Raw genomic sequence first — 24,195 nt, 5'->3', positions numbered from 1 at the left:
ACCTTTGAAAAGCAAATACTTGGTTTGCTTAAGGGACTACCACACATCTTGAGAGGATAATTCCTATGTGTCACATAAGATACAAGATCTCCATTATTTATACAGCTAGCTGTTAGTCACAAGTCTGTTTTGAAAACAGTGAAGGGCTCCTTCTCTCTGTGGGAAGACCATAACTGATTGTGCTTTTTTTGAGATTTCCACTTCCTATCTGTAATTGGGCTGTCTGAAAATGCCCGAGGTTTGTGCATCATCCAGCCTGACTGCTTTTGCTGGGCACTAATGACTCGCATAGAGAGGGGAGACAAAACCTGATATGTGTGCATACAAGACTAAGTACCATTTCAGAAACTACTTCAGCAACTATTTCAGCATAAGAGACTACTAACTCTACTTCTGGAGGTCCTCCTCCCATTATTTGGACAAACATACATTTGTATCACTATCAGCACTGCAAACCACCCCTAACTAATGCTACAGACACCCTGGGGTTCTTTTTGTTCCATGTATTTCCACTTCAACCACAATATTACCAAGCATGTAATGTGACCGGTGATTCTATTTTCATTAAGAATCTTAGTAACTCTTCTCACAAAGTACTGTTGTATCCTCTTGGTAACCTTCTTACATCTTTAATCCAGTTATAGGCATTATTTCTTATACTCACTTTCATCCCACTAAATAGGTAGATAGATGGATAGATCAAGAGATCAATAGATAGCTAGATAGACAGACAAAGGTTTTTATTTGGAAGGTAGTTTCCTAACTCTCACAATCTAAATGCATTTTTTTTCCTTATCTTTTGCTAAGAGCTATTTTAGTATGAATTTTCCTGAGCAAACGCTATTTTTTGCTTCATGCAACTTTATGATGTAAGATACAAAAATGGACATATTTTCACATAATCCCAATATGGACCTGATTTAATGCCTGTGGAGGTTGATGGAAAAAAACATCTGACCTATTTTTTTTATTCTGTTTAGAAAATATATCTAGACTATGAAAACACAAAGGTGAAGATAGAGTACATGGATTCTATGCTGGATAAACGTTGAACCATGCAACCATACAGCCACAACACCACTCCTGTACGTTGTGACTAAAGCACAATACTCGTGAGAGGAAACTACCACCTATTCTGCCTAATAAAGGCCAGGCTGGTAAAATAAATTCAGTAGAAAAGTTCTTCCCATTGTTTCCATTCTGCAAACAATGGCAGACAGAATCTAGCCAGTTCTCAAGCCAACTAGAAGAGACATAGTACTGGAGGACTGAGAAGAGAATAAATTTCTATTTATTAGATGCACAAGCATTTTTCCTTCTAGCCTGGTGGTTCATAACTCAGCAGAGATACATTTGCCCACCACAATAGTAGCTGGTTGCAGCTAAAGCTGTGCTCAGGTAGCTGCATTATCGGCTTACGGCAATTCCGGTTTGCTCCTTTGATAAGCCACAGCCAGATCACACAAGTTCACACTGAAGAATATTCAGTTTCCCTTGGACCCAGAAACTCAAGCTTATAACTAAAAACACCAGGCTTCAGAGGGTTCAGATTCGTTAGAGACAGTTTGAATTTTCAAGTATAAAGCTTGAGACCATCTGTATCAAGAAACTTAGACCTATCCCTGTATTCCACACTTGAGAACACATCCTTTTCTTGGAAACATCCTCCACCTTACACCATTTTTCCTTTTCTAAGTCCAGTCCTGCTATTTTTACCTAGTGACCCTCTCGCTTCTTTCTGCAGGTTTGAATCACTCTCCACCAACCACCTAAGTAGACATCCCAGACCTGGCAGAAGCTTGCGATGTATTATACCAATTTAAAAACAGTAAAAAAATAAGAAAAAGAAATAGGGGAAGAGGTTGTTTCTCATATCTCAGAACAGGGAGAACAGGTTACCAAAAATAACACCTTACATAAGCAAAACAAACCCATGCTATATTTTGCTACAGAATTTTTCACAACCAGACAGGCCACATGTAACCACTACAACTATCATAAAAAAAGTACTACTGTCTTTTCGAACCACATGAAGGCACTGACTTCACTTGCATTCCTCTGTTTACCACAATCTTCAATATCCTACTAGTGTATAACAATCATAAAACAGAAAAATCAAAGCAAGTCAATATCAAAAAGGTTCTTCATCACATGCAACTCTTCACAATTAAATACTGAATTTTAGGATCTCTTTCACTGCAGACTGTGAAAAATTTCTATGAATATTAATGTTAACTGGCAACAATGAAGAGAAAGAATTTGAGACGTTTGCCTATGGACTAACGCGTGTATGTTGCCTCTAATATACTGTTGCTGTTCTTTCTTTTTTCTCCAAATATCCTAATTAGAACTATTTGCATTGGTAACATTAAATTTGGCCAATTAATATTTAAGAATCAATGTTGTGCTGACCTCAACAGAAGCATCAATAAAGGTACATCATGAAAAATATTACTCTGTGTTTAAAATACTTTTATTGAGCAGTGCAAACATTCAGTAGCAGGGCAACTGCATTTCTTACCATGTGTCTCATTTCTGTGTATAGCAAATAAACCCCAGCTAACTGGTAAACTTGCAGTTAAGTGTCTTCTCTTGAGGAAAAAGCTTGTAGGAAATTGTACAGTTATTTGTGTTTGAAAGTGTGTTCCTTATCTGAAAACCAAAGACTGTACTTACACCTAGTGTCTGTGTTTTCCCCAATGGGATACTGCAGTGTTAACTAAACTGCTAAAATATGGGAGTTCTTTAAAGAGCATTTTTCTCTCCTTTCCATCACAAGAGCCATCCCTGACAACTATCATTTCTAAGACATGCTTGCTTATGGAATTCTTCATACTATAGGATAACCTGGTTTGCTGATAATTTTAAAGAAAGCTTGTAATTGAATAAATTTCTAAACATTTAAAAGAAACACCCTTTCTGGAGCTTAGCTGGTTAAGAGAAATGCTAAATCTGTGCTTGCTGATTGCTGAAGCCAACTGACGGGTGGCTTCTATATTTAGGATCCTCCTTACACCTGTCAAGAGACAGAGAGAGACAGCCAGTGAAAAAGAAAGTGTGTGCACCAGAGCAAGCAATCCAGAGACCCATCTCTTGTAGCAAGGAGCTAAAAATAGAGGCAACAAAGAGCAATACAGAAAACAGAGTAAAATCTTATTATTTGTATTACCCCGCCGCTCTGTGACAGGCTGTCAGCGAGCGCTTCGAGCACGGTACGGACCTCATTAGTTCTAAGCGACTCTGGCTTCCTGTGGGAAGCCACAGCGCTACCCAAAGCTGGATACAGTCCAACTGTGTCAAACCTGTGCTCCTCAGGTGTGTCCCCTTCCCTGCAGCTCCTTAGCTGAAAGCACAAGGCCTTTGTGGCAACGTTTTTGTTCCAAAGTGAACTCCGGAGAATATTCATCCCTGTGTTTAGCAATGTCACTGGGAATGGCCTTTCTGGCTTTGATTGGCACCTGTCTGAGTCCAGGATGCTCTTTGTTTGCTAATCTGATAGCATTTCTTTCTATAGTGATGATTCATAGATACATATGCGAACGTAAGAAAAGAAAAATCTGGTAGGTTTGTTTCAGATTCCTTTGTTTTAAAGAGAACAGAGTCCTGCATTTCCAATGGAAGGGCATGCAGCCCTACCAGGAGCTTGCTTTCAACACAGGGATGCTGCTTTCCTCCCACCGCAGGTGCACCGCTCCTTTCAAATTTTCTATCTCCCAATAAGCAGAAATATTTGGGTTTATACAGACTAAAGACAGAAATAGCACTGCTGGGGAAGTAAGGAAAAATCACGCTATTTAAATTTATACACACGTCTTTCTAAATGCTACATGGCAATTCCTAAACAAAGAAATCAAATTTCACTCCACCTTCCCTGACTCATATCAGCAATCCAAGTAACCTTTTAAACAGTATCTGATTCACCACCAGATTCTCTGCATTCTTTTTCAGAAAAAGAAACCAAATGGCCTTTAAGTATTCCCTAGTGTTCAACAACCTATATCTATTGCTGGCCAAGCTCAATTTAACTTTCAATAACTACTACTTTCTCAGAAAGCAAACAAGCAAGTCTTTTTTCCCATTGATAGCAGATTAAATGCATTTTATTTGTCAAAATTTAATGATGTGGATGTTCAGTTGAAAGAAAATGCTCAGTATTTGTGAAAGAAGTTGAATACTCATAAACGTGGATGTCTCAGTTTGGACAGAAAGCACAGAGAGCAGCTGCACAAATACCTCTGAGTCTTCTCAAAAGTATCCCTAATTGTTTGTCTACCAGCTAGTTTTAACCACTAGTCAGTAGTTACTCTTAGCTCATCTCTGAGTATATGCAGCTGATGTTTATGTAGATATTAACTTTAACTATACAGAGGTAATAGGCAAATGAATATAAGAACATGTGGAAGATATATTCAGCTCAATAAAGAACTAAAGTCAAGCAGAGGAAATTTGTATATCATCAACACATGCATGCAGTAGTTCTATTTACCTCAATGCCACAGAAATAACTTCAAAATGTATAAGGCAGAATTACAGCTTTACTGATGTCAACATGAATTTTGTGATCTAGATCCAAGCATTTTCCTCATAGTTTAAAAGACAGAGGATTAAATGATTCGATACTTGCTGGAAATTGGATCCAGAGCAAGTTGTTGTGCTTGGTGTGGTGTAGAGTGGTGATGATGTGCATAGTGCAGACCCATTAGTTAAGGCAAACATAATCCTGTGATAAGGTCACACAGTTACTAGCAGTTTATAAAATGACTTTATAAATTTAGGTTTGAAGTATAGCTTATATTTTTGAAAAGCTGAGGTGGTTTCTTTTGTTTGAATGTCATGTAGATTAATATTCAATGATTTTTAATTCTACAGTTACAAAATATCCTACTAGATATTACCATGCATCATAATGGGAAAGTATAATAGTGCTGTAGAGTATCAATAATGCTAGCATACAGAAATTAGGCAAAGTACACGCTACTCTCATCCAAACCAATGCAACCTCAGTATACTCATCCAAAGGATCTCAGCCTGAACAGCTGTCAGATATTAATTAAAGATACAAAAATTTAAGTCTCTTAACTGACCACGGTCTGAAGACAGAATGGGGCCATACTAGGTGTACTGTAATAAATTAATGCATCTAGCTCCTATAATAAGCTAACTGTGCCCAGTCTTACATATTTTTTGTTTGTTGCATAACTGGACTGTCCAGAAATATTCATAGGCAAAATTATCTGCAGGATAAGAACAATAAGAGAGACCTGCGAAGTGTTATGAAGTCCTAAAGGGTGGCAACACACATTTACAAAAGAATAAGAGACTTGTACTAAGTATTGGGCAAACCACTATTCTGTCCTATCCATCATGAATGGTGTCACCTATAGCAGAGGTTATGCCATTCTCTTGGGTTCTAAACCATAAAACAATTTAATGTCTGCCTACATTACATGTCTGTCCTACATTGATAACAGCAACAAACTTATAGGAGAAAAAATAATAGAAGGGATTTGGCTTGCATCATGTTAGAGGTATACACACATTAGTATACATAATATTACCACTGCTATTATTTGTTCCCTGACAGGCATTATCAGAAAAAACCCTCAGGAGACAAACTATATTGCTTCATCATTGCTAGGGATGCTGTTTCCATGCCACACTTTCTGTCTAAGGATCTCTGTCTCTTAAGCTTTTGTCATAGAATAGTTTAGGTTGGAAGGGACCTCCCAAGATCATGTAGTCTGCCCCCATCTGCCGTGAGCAGGGACATCTTCACCCAGGTCAGGTTGCTCAGAGCCCTGTCCAGCCTGGCCTGGGATGTCTCCAGGGAATGTGTTGTATTGGAGTCATTTAGTGGTAACTCCTTCAGATGAGCCAGCTGATGCAGTACTTGATCCAAAAACTGAAAGTCAAATTCTGCAGAAGAAATGTTATCTTGAGCATCATATTATGACACCATTCCATACTTACACCTTCAAAGTGGACTTAAAAATGACGTTTTTTTGTTGATTGGGGTCTTTTGGTTTGTTTGTTTGTTATTTGCTTTTGTTTCTGTTTTTCTTTTTTAGTAACATAACAGTTGGAAAGAAAACAGTTGAGCAATGAAAAAATACTTTCTAGCTCCCAAATAATACAGGAGAGAGCTTTTGTTCTTTCAGATTTTTCTTCAGTAGAAGCTTAACAGTTCAGAGGCATCATGGACATGTTCAGAGAATGAATCCACCAGCTACCCAGTGGTACGATCAAGGCACTGTGTATATTTAATATGCATTTTCCTTACCTTAATTTGCAGGTTAAAGTCTGTGAAGCAGCTGATAGCTTCATCTTTACCATAATCCTAATACTAATTTGTAATCAGACATTTAGTCTGCTCTGATACATAGTAGTAAAATTCAGCAACTATACACTGTATTACATTTTGAAAGCATTGTCCAAACAATTATCTATGCCCTTCTGAAGATACAGAGATGAAAGAGAAAACTGGATAAGAACAGAAAAAAGCAAACCCTGAAACTCCTGTTTTATTTTTGTAAATAAATAGCTCAGACCCTTTAATTCAGCCCTAGCTTACAACTTTGAAGCCATGTGAATTCAAACCATGTCTAGTTTTGAGATGCACAGAATGAGCTTTTCTTCTAAAAAAAAAAGTAAGCGTAGCAATGATAAGGGATTACATTTGTATGGATGCAGACAAATCGTGGTGAATTACTTCAGTTGAGAGAAAAATCAGGTGGCCATTAAACTGCTGGTTTCAAAGCTCCTGAGAATTTTTTTTACTGTATCATTTCAGCATAATTTCAGACTCTTAGAGAACTATACAAATAATGTAGAGTAACAATACTTCACTGTAAATAGCCCTTATTTTTGCATTGATTTTGTTTAGATAGACTTTGAGTGCTAAAAAGATTGTGTAATTGCACCATTATGAAAATAGACAGCATTACCAGCCAAGAAAACCTTCATTAGCTCATTATCCAATTTTCTCAGGTGAAAGAAATGTCACATGGAGGGTGTGTGTCCATTGCAAATCACATAGTAACAAACCACAAACTAGAATCTATCTAAATTGAAGCTGAATTAGAAGCTTCATTTCACACCAAACAGAACTTGAACCTCATGCAGTCTTTATTTGTCTATCATATATTTGATTAAGGGCATTGGACTAAAACATACCTATAATACAGCATGTTAAATGAAGGGGAGGGGTATTTCATTACTTTGCAGATATTGTAAGGGTGTTTCACTGTAGGTAATGAAGAACTACTTTATTTTAAGCAGTTTTTGAATGAGTCATTGTACAGACAATCCCGTTTGCAGCTTATCTATATGGCCATTAAAAAAGCCTTAAATAAATTTTGTCCAAATACATGTCATTAAGTGTCAATATATGAAACTTTGATCTTGTACACCAGAAATCTAAAATTTCAAGTATAGGTGAAACCTCTTAAATTTGGATATGGTCACTCCCATAATCATAAGATCAAATGTAGACACACAAGCATGAGTTTCTTATACATGCAGGTAACTAAAACAGCCTGTATTTCCATGGTATACTGCTGACAATTCCTGTTTGTTAATTTTTAGAAAAAAACCCAGCTAGGAAATAATTCCTGCTCAGCAAGGAGTTGTACAATTATTGAAGTTGCATAGCATAAAAAACACAAGATCAGGCAGCAATTTCTCTTTTTACAGTGAAAAAATATCCTAGCAATAGAAAACATCCGAACATATCTCAAAAACATCTCTTTGCGTAGGTTATCTTTGCCATAGCTTTTGGTTTCAAAGAATAACTTTTGGCTAATAGCTCACGTGCAGTTCTCAGAGGCAGATGCCCCTGCACTCCCTCCCTGGAGTGGAGGTGATTACCAGGTTTTCATTGCCAAAGACCTCAAATGTCCCTTGCAACTTTACCAAAGTTACCCACAAAATCCACCTGTCATGTTAGTCTTACACAGAAAGTGCATTTTGAATAATTAGCTATAGAAAAAAACCCTCTTATTAAGTCAATATCATAAAAGTTGTAAAGTCGAATAACCGAAATTCATCTGCATTTTAATATGTAAGCCTAATTCTGCCCTTTCGCATTTATTTCATATCCTCAATGAAACATGTTTCCAGCAGAAAAAATAATGGTTGATTTTGTAATTGAAGACAAGATCACAATGAAGATGTATAAAGACAGCAATTCAAGACCATAAGGCAATTTCAATATCTTAAATTTCCTAGTTTTCAAGTGTTTAGCTATATAATTGTATAACTTACTCTTGGATTTTTTTAAAGACTCGTCAGCACTTTCTTCTATAAACAGATTAGTCTCATGGATAGTAATGGGACAACTAGTCACCCAAAAGAAGTAGAGCCCCAGATAATTAGATATGGGGAACAAAACATCTAATCACAGATATTGAACATGTGCTTGCAAAGGTGAAACAATCACCACTGAATACAGGAAGGGACATCTACAAAAGCATGGACATCTACAAGAATAACTGAGCATTTTTGTGTAAAACTACCTTGCTGGCCATAAAGGTATTTTATTCTATAAATAAATCTAGTTATGAAAGGAAAAATCATTATCAGTAAAATATCTGCAAGCAAAGTATCTTTCTATACATCCACTACAATATTCTTTTTGGCCACTTGCTAATTGTATCTCTCACCATCCATGCAAGAAAGTGATGGATGTTTGTAATCCTAATTTTGGAGACTGGGAGAGTGTATCTGTACCAGGAATATTTATGTAGCAGATAAGTAAAGATACTGGCTGAGTCCTTCTAATAGCAGAGCAGTTATCACATCAGAATTCCACCTCACGTCCCCATAAAATACCAACTTCATCTTTCATAGTTAACCCAGCTTCACTGTAAGAAAAAATATAGTTTGTCTGTAAATTTCTTGCTGATCTTAAATCTAATTACCTGAACAAAAAAAATCAAGATTTCATACCAGAAGATCAACAAATTATTTGGTTGTGCATAATGGGGGTTAAATAAATGACTTATATGATTCTTACCATTCCAAATTGCAGTGCTGAACTCTAGAATTAAATGCTTAAAAAAATAAATAAATAAAAAGGAAATTTGCAAAAGCCACTTGCAGTTATCCTGCACATTATTAGACATGGCATTATTTTGAGAAGGAAAGTATTTCTTTCTTACAATTCCATACTTCCATAAAATTGTGTTTGTTCCTAATCTGGGGGAACATTTTTCAATGCCTTCCGGCACATTAAGAAGTTTTTTACATGGACACTTGCTCAGTGGGGCACGGACAATGAAGTGGTGTCAGAGCTTATCATTGAAAAGGAAGACAAATGACCACATCTGATATCACGCATGGTTTCTTTGTGATATACTACTATTCCCCTCTGTATAGCCTAATACGATCATGTATTATATTTTATTTCATGTAATTTTTACAATCAGGCCTTGACAATGATGACTTATTCTGTTGCGATGAAACCTGTATGTGTTTAATCAGAAATTATCTTATGTGGATTTGTCCTTGCACTCAGGATTTAAATGATACAGGACTGATATTCATTTTGCTGAAAATACACTGGTGCAAAGAAGGATGAAATTGGGTACCTAATCATTTCCAAAGACATTTAGAGTATATCCTGAGACATACTCTTAGTCATACAACAAACTAATTACTCCTTCATGTGTTTCTAATCAGTTCAAAGTGGCTGCAAGGACCAGATTCTGCTTTCAGTTACCACAAAGCTTTTCCCCATAAGGTATACAGAAATCTCCTTAAGACCTGTTCCTGCATATACTAGGGATCCTCTCCCAGCTTATATATTTACCTGCATAATCTAAAATATCTTCAAAATAAATGAAAATCTAATCCAAGAAGATACTAAGGCAAGAAAAGTGGCTTGGTGAATAACAAAAGGAGAAAAATATTAGTAAGGACCACACTTACTGTTACAATCATTTTGGCTTGCCACAAATAGTAATAAAAACTATGCTACTCCTACTTGAAATCTTGACAGCCTTGGTGATTATCAGGTAAGCAGTGATTGCTAATGACAATCTTAGGCATGCTACAAGTCCATAAACACAAATAAGTTGATGCTGGACCACCTAAATAGCACTAATAATGTGCTTTTATGACCTTTCTTCCTACAGAAGCGGGACAACTTGCAATATGCAATGCATTTATTCAAGCAGGATGGCAGTGGGGTATCATTCCCATTTTAGAAATGGGAACAGAAGCAACAAAATCAGCAGTAGCCAGTGCTGCAAAAGAAGCCGGTAGAAGAGCAGGTTAATAAACTCAAGTGTCATGAGCCCTTGGTTAGCATTATCCCCATGTATTGCTTCTATTTTAATTAGAAAGTACAAAACATTCACAGTGCAAGTGTCACGTAAACTGGGCATCTACATCTCCAACTGATTTCAACGGTGAGAACAACAATTTTCCATGTGGCAAAGGGGTGTAACCAGCTCAAAGCGCTGGCATGAGTCAGATACGCTGGCTTCTCCTCACAGTACTGTCTGCAGATTTTTGCTGACTCCTCTTAGTTTCTAAAAATGTCATTAAGCTTCTGCTTTACAATCTGTGTACATCTGAGAAGTACAGATCATGGAGATAGAGTTCTTTTAACTCCCCAGATCTCAAGTTACCAAAAGAAGCAGATATGATGATGCCTTTTCTACAAAGATTCTATTAAAAAAAAAAAAAAAAAAATCAAGAATCGGGTAAATCAGGAAAAGTTTGATCATTCGAATTTCTGAGGTAAGATGGGAATATAGGAAACATACATCTTAATAAACAAGGCTTAACAGCTTAACAACATTTTTCAACTACATGGGGCTTCAGAGGCATTAGCTAACAAATTAATCTTGACAATAAACCCTGGCCTGACTAAATGATAAGATACTGCAGTTTCCCACATTACTGAGAAAAATTAATGTAGAAAACAAAGATACAAAACTTAAGAAATAATGCAAGGGAGGTAAAGGGCAGATATTAATAGAAATATACAATAATAAAGAGTTCAGCCAAGATACATGCAATTCCAGATGTACATCATAGAAAACACAAATAGAGTATTTCTGATTAAATAAAAGTAAATTTAAAAGCCTATTATCTCTTCTATTGCTATTCTTGTTTGTTTGTTTGTTTTGGTCTTTTTTTCCAAAATTGGTGCCCCTGGATTCATTTATGATAAATGTCACAGATCAATAAATAGTTGCTGCATTAGGAAATACACACCCAGCTAAGCACCCTAACAAAGGATGCCTTTCCACAGAAGATGATGGTGCAGGAAAACTCATGGCTCACTTCACTCAATTTCCACCATCTCTCACCACACATTCCTATATGTGTGTCTCTTCACTGTAACCTGTCTTTGAAAAAAAATTCTAATGAACTTGTTACATCCATATGTAAAAAGATTAAAATAACATATGAGGCTAACAGAAAATATGAACATTCAATAAATTCTGCAGGAAGCATTCTAAATAGAATCATAGAATTGCTTAGGTTGGAAAAATCCTTTAAGATATCAAATCCAACCATAAACCTAGCACTGCCAAGTCTACCACTCAATCATGTCCCTAAGCACCACAGCTACAGGTCTTTTAAACACTTCCAGTGATGGTGGCTCGACCACTTCCCTGGGCAGCCTGTTCCAATGCCTGACAACCCTTCCCATGAAGGAATTTTTCCTGATATCCAACCAAAATCTCTCCTGCTGCAACTTGAGGCTATTGCCTCTCATCCTATCACTTGTTACTTGGGAGAAGAGACCAACACCCTCCATGCTACAACCTCCTTTCAGGTAGTTGTAGACAGCAATAAGGTCTCCCCTCAGCCTCCTCTACTCCAGGCTGAACACCCACAGTTGCCTCAGTTGCTACTCATAAGACTTGTGCTCCAGACCCTTCACCAACTTCATTGCTCTTGTTTAGATATGTTCCAAGCACCTCAGGGAAATACTTACGGAAGAGCAGTATACTAGGAGTTATATTTTAATTCAATTTACTAAAATAAATCAGCCACATAGAGGTGGGAGGGGTGGGGGCGGGAAAGGCAATATCTACATTAATGTCTGCATGTGAAACCACCACATGTCTGGGTTATATTCACAAAACAGGATATCAACATATCTCACAGGGCACTCGGCGAGTAAAGAGTACTGCTTCCAAGTACAGAGTTGTATGTAGGATCCACAAGATCTGTAGCAAATAGAGTGTTCAAATCTACACTGAGGGAAAATCATTGCTTTGAGGGTTCATTCAGCCATTTACAAACTAAGTCATTTTTCCCACTAGTCCACATCAGAATATCATAAATCAAAACTTGCCTTTTAATGGACAGTTGAACTTATCACTCAACATTTTAACTGATCTAATGGGATATTGGATCTACTTGTGCCAGAGTAAGTTGTTCACCTGTAAGAATGAGAAAGAAAGAGTAAAAACACTAAAATTGTAATTCATACTTCTAGTCATCTTTCTTTCATTCTTCTCCTTATTCCTGTACTATTGATAAACACGTTTCTTCCAGCTCAGAGGGCAAAATGTTTTACTTAGTAATCATCAACAGAACAGCCCCAGTGACTTAATTTTCTCCTATGGAAAAAGTTTCAATTTCTAATCAAGAGTAAATACAACCCAGATGTGGCAAATTTCTACTCATTCCAAGAACAAAGAAAACTTCCCTTTTAGTGGTGTCTTTAAGACTACCTTAGTGCAGAAAGAAAAACGCAGCATGATATCAAAAGTGACAATTGAGAAAAATGGCATGCTTTGATTTAGGCCTTAGCCCTGCCACCCTTGCCCAGAGACCTAATATAACTTTATTTTTATGCCTACTGGAAAGAAGATTTAGTCCGTGCTTAGCAAAACATAATAAACATCCCAGTAAAGATAAGAGAGGGAGAGAGTATAAGTATGTTGCTTGGAAGTGTTTAAAGCTTTTAGGCCAGCCTAGTGGGGAGCTGTACAGAGGAAACAGGGGCACTTGAGTTAGGAAGTTGTTTAGATAAATCAAGTTTAGCTTTTCTTCTTTAGATAAAAATTCACATAATTTGTCATCTGATTACTAAAACAGCCAGACTGTGGACTCAGCAACTCCTTCATGGTCTTATTTACCTCATAAATCAGGTCAAAAACAAATCAGAATTTAATGTAATGGATAAATTTGAGAGTTTTTGCTCGTAGACTTCATCTGAAGCTTTATAAACATGAGGAGCACTGATCCAATATATAGCTCCATGTTAAAGATAATAATTACTGTGTAAAAAATTAGTCTTAGCTCATATTATCCATAGGACACATTCTTCAAAAAGATCCTATTCTTTCTGTATTTATGGCTCTGGAGAAATAGGAGACATTTCAAAAATGAAGAAAATGCTTAAATCACTATGTAGTAAATCCGTTACAAAGTCAGACTATAGTTCTGGTCCTGACCAGTTCTCAAATGGGAAGGAGTGAGAATGTAATTTAAAGAGAGTGAAAAATCTAATAAAACACTTTTATATTAGTCAGCAGTATTATGACTTCACATTCATATTTTATGGGTATTTCAGGCCTGCCTCAGATTAAAAAAAAAAAAAAATAGTCTGATTTTGAATTACTGTAATTAACTGCAAAAGCTTGCTGATTTGTTGATGCAAAATAATGTCAATCTTTCTCATAAACTTGTTAGAATCTTTGTAAATAAATAGCAAAAATTATACGAGGAACAGAAATTTGGCTCTTTGTCAGAGGTTTGCCATTGACATGTAGAGAACGGTGTTGTAACGAGGGACATAAGTGAAAAATGACAGTCCTTTCCCTAAGATCACCAGTGTAACATCACCAAATAGTGAGCCATATTCTTGTCAGAGTGAGCTTGTGAAAGAGGGAGTATATTTCACATTTCACCCTGAAAACCTATTAAGTCTGGCAAGAAAGAAGACATGGAATGTTGAATTTTCCTAGAAACAGCATAGGTCAAAAAATAGTCTGGAAAGCACTACAGGAGAAGACAAATCCCTCCTGAGCTGAATAGCTGCAGGCATACGCCATTAAAAAGTGCTGAGATATATTTTGAAAATCTTCACTCTTAAACTGATTATTTTTTTTCCGAGAATTTCAACAGGACTTTTATTTCAGCAGCATAGTCTGGCCTTAAATTGAGAATATCCATGAACATCACTGAGGTCTGAGTTCAGTTGCAAGTGATCTCACTATCAGTGTTACCTCTTTGTACCTTAAAGTGAGCCACTCCACACTACTGTGTGCATTACACAGTACCACTCAACATCCAAATTGTATTCTGCAAACAATATTGATTCCAGTTCTTTTAGTGTTGGAAATCAGGGGGGAAAGAAGAATCTCAGCACACTCTAGTAGCAATGACCAATTTACCACAGTAAGCAATGGCACAACTGATGCAAAATTCAACTCTTGGTCAGATCCTACGGAACAGAACATTGCCCAATATAAGTTTGAGAGAAGTTGAGTGGGATCAGGCTATTTAATAGATGCAACAAGAGAAATAAGCCAGACCTGTAATCTCAAATGCGAATCATTTAAGTATAGTATTTGTTGACACCTGTCTTGCAGCAGCTGCAGATGGAATGAAAAAGCCGATACAGGAATGATCTAAGAGTCATCTAAGACACATCACGCAGGTGCTGCCCAGGGATGGGGGCAGAAATGCAGTTATTGTTTTGTACTTCTTAAGTTCTGTGTATTTTCAAGGTGCTGGATATGTTTTGCCTGGACACCGAGGACACTGAACTGTCATTCCTTCTTCCAAGAAGTCTGATTCAGTGTTCATAAAAGACATAAATAAAGGATGGCATCTGGCTTTACTGAATTTACTGAATGGTCCAAAAATTTTATTCCAGTGTTATGTTCGGGTAAATCATTTCTGTTAAAGCAGATATTTTAACAGGGCACAAAAACCCAATATTTTCAGTAGTCCATAATACCAGCTTTTGTCACTAAGGTCTTTAAGCTCTCTAAGCACAATGTGCGTCCCGAGCATAGAGGGATCAAAAGCCCCTGTATTGCTGCAAAGAAGCACAAAACCATCTGGGGCCCAGCTCTGCCTCTACTATGTTCAACAACAGAGAGAATGAGCCATTTTTCTCCTAAACTACTGAAATGCTCCTAAACTGCAACCCCTGTCTCGCTGAGGTTTAAGTCAAACATTAGTCTGGAAGATAATACCACCTTGGGTAAAAGATTCTCATAGAAGGGAAGAATAAAGGCATAAGCCTGTCTGATCACAGTTATCAGTCGGCAACTATAGTCTATTTTGTTTCTTTGTTACAAAAGATTAAAGTAATAATAATTTGACCACGCTTCCATCAATTTAAAATGTTCTGCTAGATAAATATTTTTAAGATCTGTACAACAGGCCTTCTATTTAACAATGAATACATTTCAGTCTAATGTGCTGCCAAGCTCCAGCTCTCTTTCTAGCAGCTGAATTCTTGGATAAAATCATTTTGCAGGGTATGAGCAATGCATTTCTGAAAATAGCATCACTGCAAGATGAAAGATGGCAAGAACCTCTACAATGCTGATTTATTTCCATGGAATTTTGTCTCTTATAATCAGTGTATGTTTTGACATTTTCAGCTGAATTTTCATACTTAATAAAACATAAATCTATGGAATTTGCTAATTTTGAGGCCACAGTATAAATGTCTGATAGGGAAATAAAAGAAGAATAACAGTATAAAAAATAATACCCATTCACAATTTACATCTAAAATATGCAAAACAGGAAAATGCTTTGTGAGATCCCAGTAATTTGCATTTATCACCACCACACGTACAGAGACACTCACAAAAAGAAAACAACAGCAATCAACAAGCTGTTTCCCACTTGAAGTATGTTTCTACTAGAGGAACGGATAGGAGTGATACTCTAAAATATCAGTGAGTTTGTACATCTTGCGTAATGGTCAGTATTCCTACATGTGCTGCTGAGAAAACACTAAGAGGTGATATTGCACCTTCCCTGATTCTAAGTAGATTACACCTTTTGGCTTTCTTGCCAATTCACTGATAGGAAGGTACACTTCAGCAGATGATTTTTTTCCTAATAAGGAAGAATTTTAAATAGATTGGAAAATAACAATTTTCAAATGAGAAAGAACCTGGTATTTTACAATCCATGAACGCAGCTGTCTTTTCTAATTAACATCAGCAATAAAATTGGCATTCTTCTGTCATAGATTTTATGCTAAAAATGAGATTTTAGGTATATGAGAGGTGTCAAAATCTCTAAGTCTGAAAGTAGAAACATGAAAAGAAAACATCATAAATATCTTCTGTTTGCATCTGGTCACTGTTTTCATACAGAAAGCGATGCTCTGTACCAAGCCCAGCTACATTCTCAGCAAGACCTACCTTTGTTAGGTCTATGTACAAAAACCAAAAATTATGAATGTCCTGGTTGTGCAAGCCCTAATTCATATGACTCATATAGACTTCCCTGAGTTGTCCCAATGACACCAAAACTGTAAGGATGATTCATGGAAATTAAAAAAAATGGGAATACACAACTTCTTTTCTGAAAATTTTCTGCCTGCATACATATGTATATATGTTCCTATGTATATTTATCCTCAGATGTTTTACGCGAATTTATTTAAGTAGCAGATCTGTCTTGAATATAACATATAATTTAATCTCTACGTACAGGAGAGGTGGTTGAGGGGGGGAAAGTGATAAACGATAAAGGAAAGAGGGAAAATGAGGGGAAGGCGGAAATTGGAGAAAATAAAATAAAGCAGACATTAATCTATATCCAGAATGATGTAATTACAGAAAAAATACCACCGATATTGAACAACTTCATCAGAGAATTCACCAAAATTGAAATATATGTTTTGTTTCCTTGGTTGTTTTTTTTTTCTTTTTTTAATCAGGACAGACAGGGTTCTCATCAGGAAGCAGCAGGTATAGCTTTATATCGTACATTACTCATGATCAGTAAAAATATGAACACTGCTAAGACATCTTGTGCCAAAAGTATGCCTAAGAATGACAACTTATCTTTAAACTCAAGGCTATATGTTTTGATGCAGCATAGATTTTTTTAAAATAATAATAATAAAAAAATAATAATTAAAAAAAAAAAAGTGAGTCCTATGCTGCCTTTATCAGGAAACATACAAACTACATTCACTTAAAGTATTTTTTCTTCTTAAGTCTGTATGGATGCAGATGATAAGTAAATATATATAGCTACAAAGAAAAAAGTGCTTTGCATACTGTGTTAGCAGTAGTGTGGTTGTAGGGACAGGAGTACTATATGCAAGAAGATGGTTATGAAAGTGCAAAATATCTGCTATGCTATGCATATAATTTTAAATATTTGGAGTTAATATGTTAAAAGAGCATGATACCCTGCGCCAACATATAGTAGATGCCTAATACAATGATGCAATGAAAATGATACATTTTAATGAAACCTAAAATGTATCGATCAGTAACTAAGCCTTACAGCTAAAGATCAAGACATAATTACCGCTACACTTAAGTAGTTCATTAAAGAAAAGTCTTCAATATTTGCGGTGAAATATTCCAACATGGGAAGAAAGAAATGTGATTATATCACCTGCTCAGATTTTCAATGAAAAATTAAGGCTCCCATTTTATACAGCATAATCCTTCACTTGAAATTCTCTGTGCATTGCTGGGCAAATATATCAGAGCCTTTTTGCCTTGTCAGACAAGTAAAATTAATCAAATGACTGAGATTCTATGAAACAAGCATTACTTAAACCTTCAGCATTTTTTGCTTGCAATGTTTCATACTTGTATACTACTGCATTGGTGATTAGAACTTCCGAATGTTTTAGTAAAAGCACATGCTGAAATATTTACTGATGCAGAAGGAACAGATGACTGAAGGAAAGTGATTGTACACTAATGAGTTGTTGATGAAATAATGAATTATATAGCCATGAATATGCACATTTTTCATACAACAGCTGGGAAATACTGCTTCCTCAGACCAACATTTTAAGTAAGAGAAAAAGATGCTAAAGATAACAGGGAAAAATCACCTTGCTAAGAACATAATATCTGCAAACCTTCAGTTCTTTAATTATTAATATCCTTTCTTTCCCTTATTCTCTTCTCCTGTGTTTTTTCCTATTTTTAATATTCTTAAAATATAAACTATTTCACATTAAGGGCATTTGCGTCACTTCACTTTGTTCTTCCCCATTTGTAATCTATTGTAGGAAACAAAACACTACTGTCAAGTCTTAAGAAAGAATCCCCAAAATTGTTTTCTCCTTCACCTGTTACATCATTACTTTTTGCAAAGCATCTCTCCCTCCATCAACCTGTTGGGTTGTCTTCTAAATGAACTAAGCCTTATTTGAAATTTGATTTGATTTCAAAGGGGAAACATTACTACAAAGGAAGGACAGACACTATAGATTGTTTCTATAATATTTCAGTGGAATGATAATGAGAAAAAGGAAAGCCAACAGCAAGTAGATTGTGTAGAACATGGAAATGCTATTCACTAACTTCATATTCTGAATTACTCAATCATAAGTATAGTTATAATTAAAGTTATATAGTATATTTCTCTGTTGACATTTTCTATTATCGTGATTGGCAGTTAAGATAAATTCTGAAGGCAATTATCAAACATGATCAGAGGGACAAAAACAATTTTAAGGAAATATCACGTGATGTTTTGCTAAAAAGTGGTCTAGACTTCTATTTGAAATTATACAACATTCTTTTTATATGTTATTATTTTAATTTCACTAGGTTACATATTTCTTCCTCTTTAAAAAAAACCTACAAAAATCTATGTAGAAGATAAATTCTAATTAGTTGTGTATGATAACCTTATCAGCTCACTAAGAAACAGTAAATACAGGAGCTCAAACACAAGAAAAGCAGCGATTTAAAAAGCCCTGGTTTTGTATTTTGTCACTCTTGCTTCTACATGGCACAGCTTTACAAACAGCAACACGAGAATATTTTAAAAGATAGTTTTCCCTTCAGTGAAAGGCTTTATTTATTCAACTTAGAAGGTATTAAGTGGTTCTTTTGCACTTATCTTTCTATTCCTTTCATTTAACAGTGCGAGCATCCCTTTGAGTCTTTCATAATGGAACTGATACTCAGAACTGAATCCAATTATAACAAGCTACCAGCAGTACTAATTAGTGAAAATCCATTGCTGATAATTGCTGTAAACTCATCCTTCTGCACAGGATGAAAGAGGGCAATAAATTCTACCCCGCGTTAAACAATAGGGAAGACTACCATTAGCACTGTTTTTCTTATGTAAAATGCATTAAAGTGAGTCATCCACTTAAAGTTACCTACTGGCAGCTTTAACCCAAATTCAAGGACTAAGTGCTTCCAAAAAAAAAACCCCAAAAGAATATAAAATAATAAGTCGAGGAAGTGAGAAGGAAAAGAAAGCATGGTCATTAGTTTATAGTGTTTCGTTGTGTTTATTTTTTTTTTCCCCAATCTGTAGGCGAATCTCAGATATGATGTGTTGGCTTATTTTTGCCTTTTATTACATGCTTTCATTCCATGATCTTTGCACTCCCCTGGGCAACACTTTCACGCCAATAAGTCTGCAGTGCTTTAAAGATCTCTATCTTCCGGCCCCGCCAAACAGAGAGCTGCTTGCACCGAGAGCATCCACCTGCTTTCGCGAAGGTGATTTTGGAGAAGTACCGATTTGCAAGGCCAGAGCTGAGGAAAACAGCTCTTCAGTGGTGTTGCTTTAAGCATGTGAAACCCCTCCGGGGTGGCACACGCGTGCGCACACACAACCCCCCCACAACCGCGGGCAGCAAACAAACCCTGCGACTGTCACAATATTCGTGGTGTGCATTGGAACATGGCCAGGTAGGAGTGAGGCTCAAAACTCAAAGCGATGCTCGCCCTGCCTGCTACACACGCCTGCGGCAGAAAGGCAAGAAAACCTACCTTTCGAGTGGGTTTTAATAAATTGCCAGAGTTATTTTTTTTTTCAATAGTGCTAAAACTCCAGCCAGGCTGAAATAACCTTTGTGGGAAGAGGGGGCGGGATCTGTGTAACTCGAAACTTTCCTCTCAGCACCGCTGAACTGCCAAGGTATATTTAGAGCTGGGATCCGCTCTGGAGCGGGGCTGTGAGGTAAAACCTTTCCCTCAAAAGTGCCGCCGCCGGCCGTGACCGGGGCACTCTCCCCTCATCCTCTGCTACCGTGACTCTTTCCCAAACAAAAGCAGCCGAAACCCTGCAATTTTTTCCTCACCGCCACTTTCCGCCCGTACTTGTATTTCCCTTTGTATTTTCGCCGGCACAGGGATGCCCCCCCGCCCCGGCCGTGTCCCCCGCCCCGAACCCCCGGACCCCGCGGGGACTTACGTGGTGGCAGAAGGGAAAGGTCCCTCCGAGGAGTGGTTCATCACCAGGGACTGGAAAAGTGTCAGGCTAAAGACTAGCAGCCAGCCAGCAGCCATCTTCCTGATCGAAGATCGATCCCCTTTCCCCAAGTCGGCGAGACGGCAATAATAATAAATTCAATTACTGTGTGTGCGGTGGTGTGGGGGGGCTGTTGTTTTTTAAAGCCTCCTCCGCTCCCCCCCCACCCGCCCCCTCGCGGGAGGCGCAGCCCAGAGATGTGCGGAGAAGCGGCCGAGGGTGGGAAGGAGGAGGAGAAACGATGGAGATCTGTGGGTGGAGAGGGGGGAAAGGAGAGAGAGAGAGAGAGATACTCTACTCTCTGTTACTCCAGCAGCAGCTCCAGCTTCATCTGATCCGCCGCCATCAGCGCTACTTTTGTAACAGATCTCCCCTCACTCTGTGCGTGTGTGTGTCCTTCCCTGATTTATTCCCCTGATTGCAGCGCAGGAGGAGGCGGAAGGCAGGCGGGGTATGGGCTTCTGAAGAGAGAGGAGGAAAGAAGGAGCGAGAGTTGGAGACGGGCAGATCGCTCCCGGCTCCTGCCTTCCCTGTCGGCAGCGGAGGAAAGTCGAGGCGGGGAGCGGGGGAGGGCGCCGGGCCCTGTGGCTGCCGCGCTCCTTACAAGGCAGCCGAGGAACTCCCCGGGCCGGGCCGGGCGGAGCCGCCCCCGGCGCCGCGCTCCCGCCCCGCCCGCCGCGGGGCTGCGTGCCGCACCTCCCAGCGCCCGGACGCTATTTTTAAAACCGCTTCGTGCCTTATTTTAATTCCTCCTCCCCCCACCTCCGCCCTGTTGAGCAGCAGCCTCACACAGCCCGTGTGCCACCAGTCTGCATGTATATATGTGTTCATATGTATATATAAATGCCGCTCTTTCCGCCGCTGGCTGTAGAAGCGCTGCTCAGCGCGGAGGGGCGAGTGCGGTGCTGCCCGCGGAACGGAGCGACGCGGAGCCGGCCCGGCGGAGCAGCGCGGCCGTCCCCGCCAGCCTCAGGGTCCCGTCCGCGGCGGGTGCCCGAAGCACTTGTGGGAAGCGGGCCCTGGGGGCGCGGCTGGGAGTCCTAAGGCTTCATTCCCGCCCCAGCCGCATCTCTAACCTAGATATTAATTTCAGATTCCTTTGAAAACATAGAGGACAAATTCCCTCTCCCGTCCTTTATTTTACCGATGTTCACATCTACCGGTCTCTGTGGCAACTACATTCTCCGTACAAATGGAGAAAGTAATTCAGGGAAATATTTCTCAGCTTATTTACCAAAGTAGATAAAAGTTCAGTCACAATTTCGATTTTCCTTTTGATCAGTGGGTTGTTATTTTTGTTTGCTTGCTTTTCTTTCTTTTTATATGTTTATACATTTTTAATTATTTAATGAAATAGTATTATGTTTCTATTTCTATACATTTGATTAGTTCAACAGGTGAAAATGAAAGAGCAGACCCAGCATTCAGGCAATTTTCATGTGCTTTGTATTTCAGGGTCACATCATCTTGAATGTTTTAACTCATAACAGTTTCTATAAAACAGAAGAGTGATCATCTCTATATTTAAAGGTGGCAAAAGCACCAAAGCTGTGATCCACAAATGAAGAATTGAGTGTTCACATCACCCAGGCTCCAAGCCAGCATAATATTTCAGTTGCAATCTGTAAAGCATGCAGTCACTCATCCACATTGTTTCGGTCTTGGAGCTGGCGCTTTGGAGCTGGTGGGAAGAACTCTCGGTTGTCTTCACCTATCCACCTACCTGTGGATATGTAGGATTCAGGGCTCGGATGCAATTCCAAAATAGCAATTTCTAAAGTGATATTGCAGCCTGCAGACTCAAGCAGTCTGAAGAGTGTGTATAAACCAGCTCCTGTAGGTCTCCCATGGCTTGACAGTTTTGCCACATGAATGGCAACGCTTCAGGTACTCAGCAGCTTTGCTTTCTATGGAGATGCAGAGGTACTGATGGTCTCTGCTGCAAGGTGTGACAGATATCAGCAGAGTCATGGATATGTGACACAGAGGTCCTGCTTCACACAGGATGTATTGAGATGAGATGAGGTCCAGGGTGGAGGGAAGATGTTGGAGAGTGGAGTGAAGGTTTGGAGAAATGCACATAGGAGAGAGACTGGAAACGTGCAGTAGTTCATGTTGCACAAGGCCACAACAGATTTACTTCTGAGAGTGTAATTTAAGGTGTCTCTTCACTCTAGGGCCCCACACTGTTTAAGGATGGCATTATCCAGTATCAAGAGGACAACAATTCAGTTATGAAAATGAATATTCCCAGAAAAACACTGTTTCTGCTCTTTGATAAGACACTGAAGCTCAGCACAAGTTCAAGCCTAAACTCTGCTGAGATCCACAAACTAAATGTTCTTCTGCACCTGCAGCCTCGCAGTGGGCAACACAGTGATGCATTAACACTCTGGCATTCGCTTGCACCTCAGTAGTGCTCACTCTACTAATAATTCCAACAACAGCAACACATGGCTAGCAACACAACAGGGCAATACATGGGTGGGTTGCCACCCACTTAGTACCTCAGGTCCGGATTGTGACTGTTTCATCAGTACTATAATAATACACTGTAATGATAGCTGAAATGAAGAAAAGAAGCTAGAGAAAACCCCACTATGTTTTAATACAGCAATCTTTGCAGCATCAGATCTACCATGCTGGTTACAACTCTATAACGAGACTCTCTGCAAGGTAATCCTAGAGTGAGCACTACTGAGGTGCAAGTGAATGCCTGTGGAGCTCACTGAGGCTCAGGACTGAAGGAGAAGGGGTGTCTATATGCAGCTACAGCATGGAGGAGAAATAGCCAGGTGAGGGCAAACTGTGGGACATTCATGGGAAGATTCAGATCTCTGATACACAACTCAAGTTCAACCAGCAAGCTTTACGGGATTTACAAGCAAACTTGGACAAGAGCCCAATTTTAAGAAAAACTGAACTCAAATAACAGTTTTACTTCAAAATGAAGTGAGACTTGAAGACAAGTTTTGAATTTTTGCCTTTTTTTTCTGAATTGGAAAGTTAAGAAGCCAGTATCACCCCGAAGCACAGGAAGAAATAAATGCAGGATTTACTCCAGAAGTAATACGTTATTTACTCTTTACTCACCTGTTTGTTTCAGCTAATTCTTTACAGCTAAAAAATGCATTTAAGTGGAACATGTTTATTAAAGATGTAGAATGTTTAGAAATCTTGACCTCATCCTACAAACATGTAGGGGTATGAGTAATTGTATTCAAATGAGTTCCTGCTAGCTTTGGTGGGAAGGAGTGATTGACTTAAAACATGTTAGCAGAATTAAGTTTCTTGATATTTCTTCATCCTTCCACGTAGTTTCATCATTAAATTTTAAAAACTCATTAGAATCTCCTAAGTGATCAGTTCCTTTACATTTGATGGTTATACTACTTCCCTACATTGTCATGTTTCAAACTCTATTTTAAATATGTAGTTTTTACTTCAGAGACATGTTGCACTGCAGGTATTCTTATAACTAATCTGTGTTAAGGTTCCTAAAGATCTATTATAGCTGACAAGTTTTCTTTTTTAAGCACTTAAATACAGATTTGAATGGCAAACCATGAAAGTAAATCTTTCTTCATTCTTCACCTCATTCTAAATTTATTGCCTATCATACCTGACCAAGACCTTTCTGTGAAGGAGCACAGGAATGCCAGGGATTGATATAATGAGAAGTGTCTTTGTTACAAAAAGCTTGTTTTGCACCTTCTTGGTGGACTTGGCAGCCTTGGGTTTACAGTTGGACACAATGCTCTTAAAGGTCTTCTC

At 38.3% G+C, this 24,195-nt stretch overlaps 1 protein-coding gene across 8 annotated transcripts in view; it reads right to left on the bottom strand.

Annotated features, from left to right (window-relative positions):
• CACNA2D1 (calcium voltage-gated channel auxiliary subunit alpha2delta 1) overlaps positions 1-20,459 on the bottom strand; it is a gene marked incomplete at its 5' end in the record, with an annotated part of 394,641 nt that extends 374,182 nt beyond the window's left edge. For all 8 annotated transcript variants that reach the window (XM_080363990.1, XM_080363991.1, XM_080363992.1 and 5 more), the window contains one exon: positions 20,365-20,459. In XM_080363990.1, the coding sequence (XP_080220116.1) occupies positions 20,365-20,459 (95 nt within the window). The remainder of the gene's footprint in view (positions 1-20,364) is intronic.
• Between the last annotated feature and the right edge of the window lie 3,736 nt (positions 20,460-24,195).

The sequence above is a fragment of the Nesoenas mayeri genome (assembly GCF_963082525.1).
Source record: "Nesoenas mayeri genome assembly, chromosome: 1".
NCBI lineage: Eukaryota > Metazoa > Chordata > Aves > Columbiformes > Columbidae > Nesoenas > Nesoenas mayeri.
This window is presented reverse-complemented; position numbering and strand designations above follow the sequence as displayed.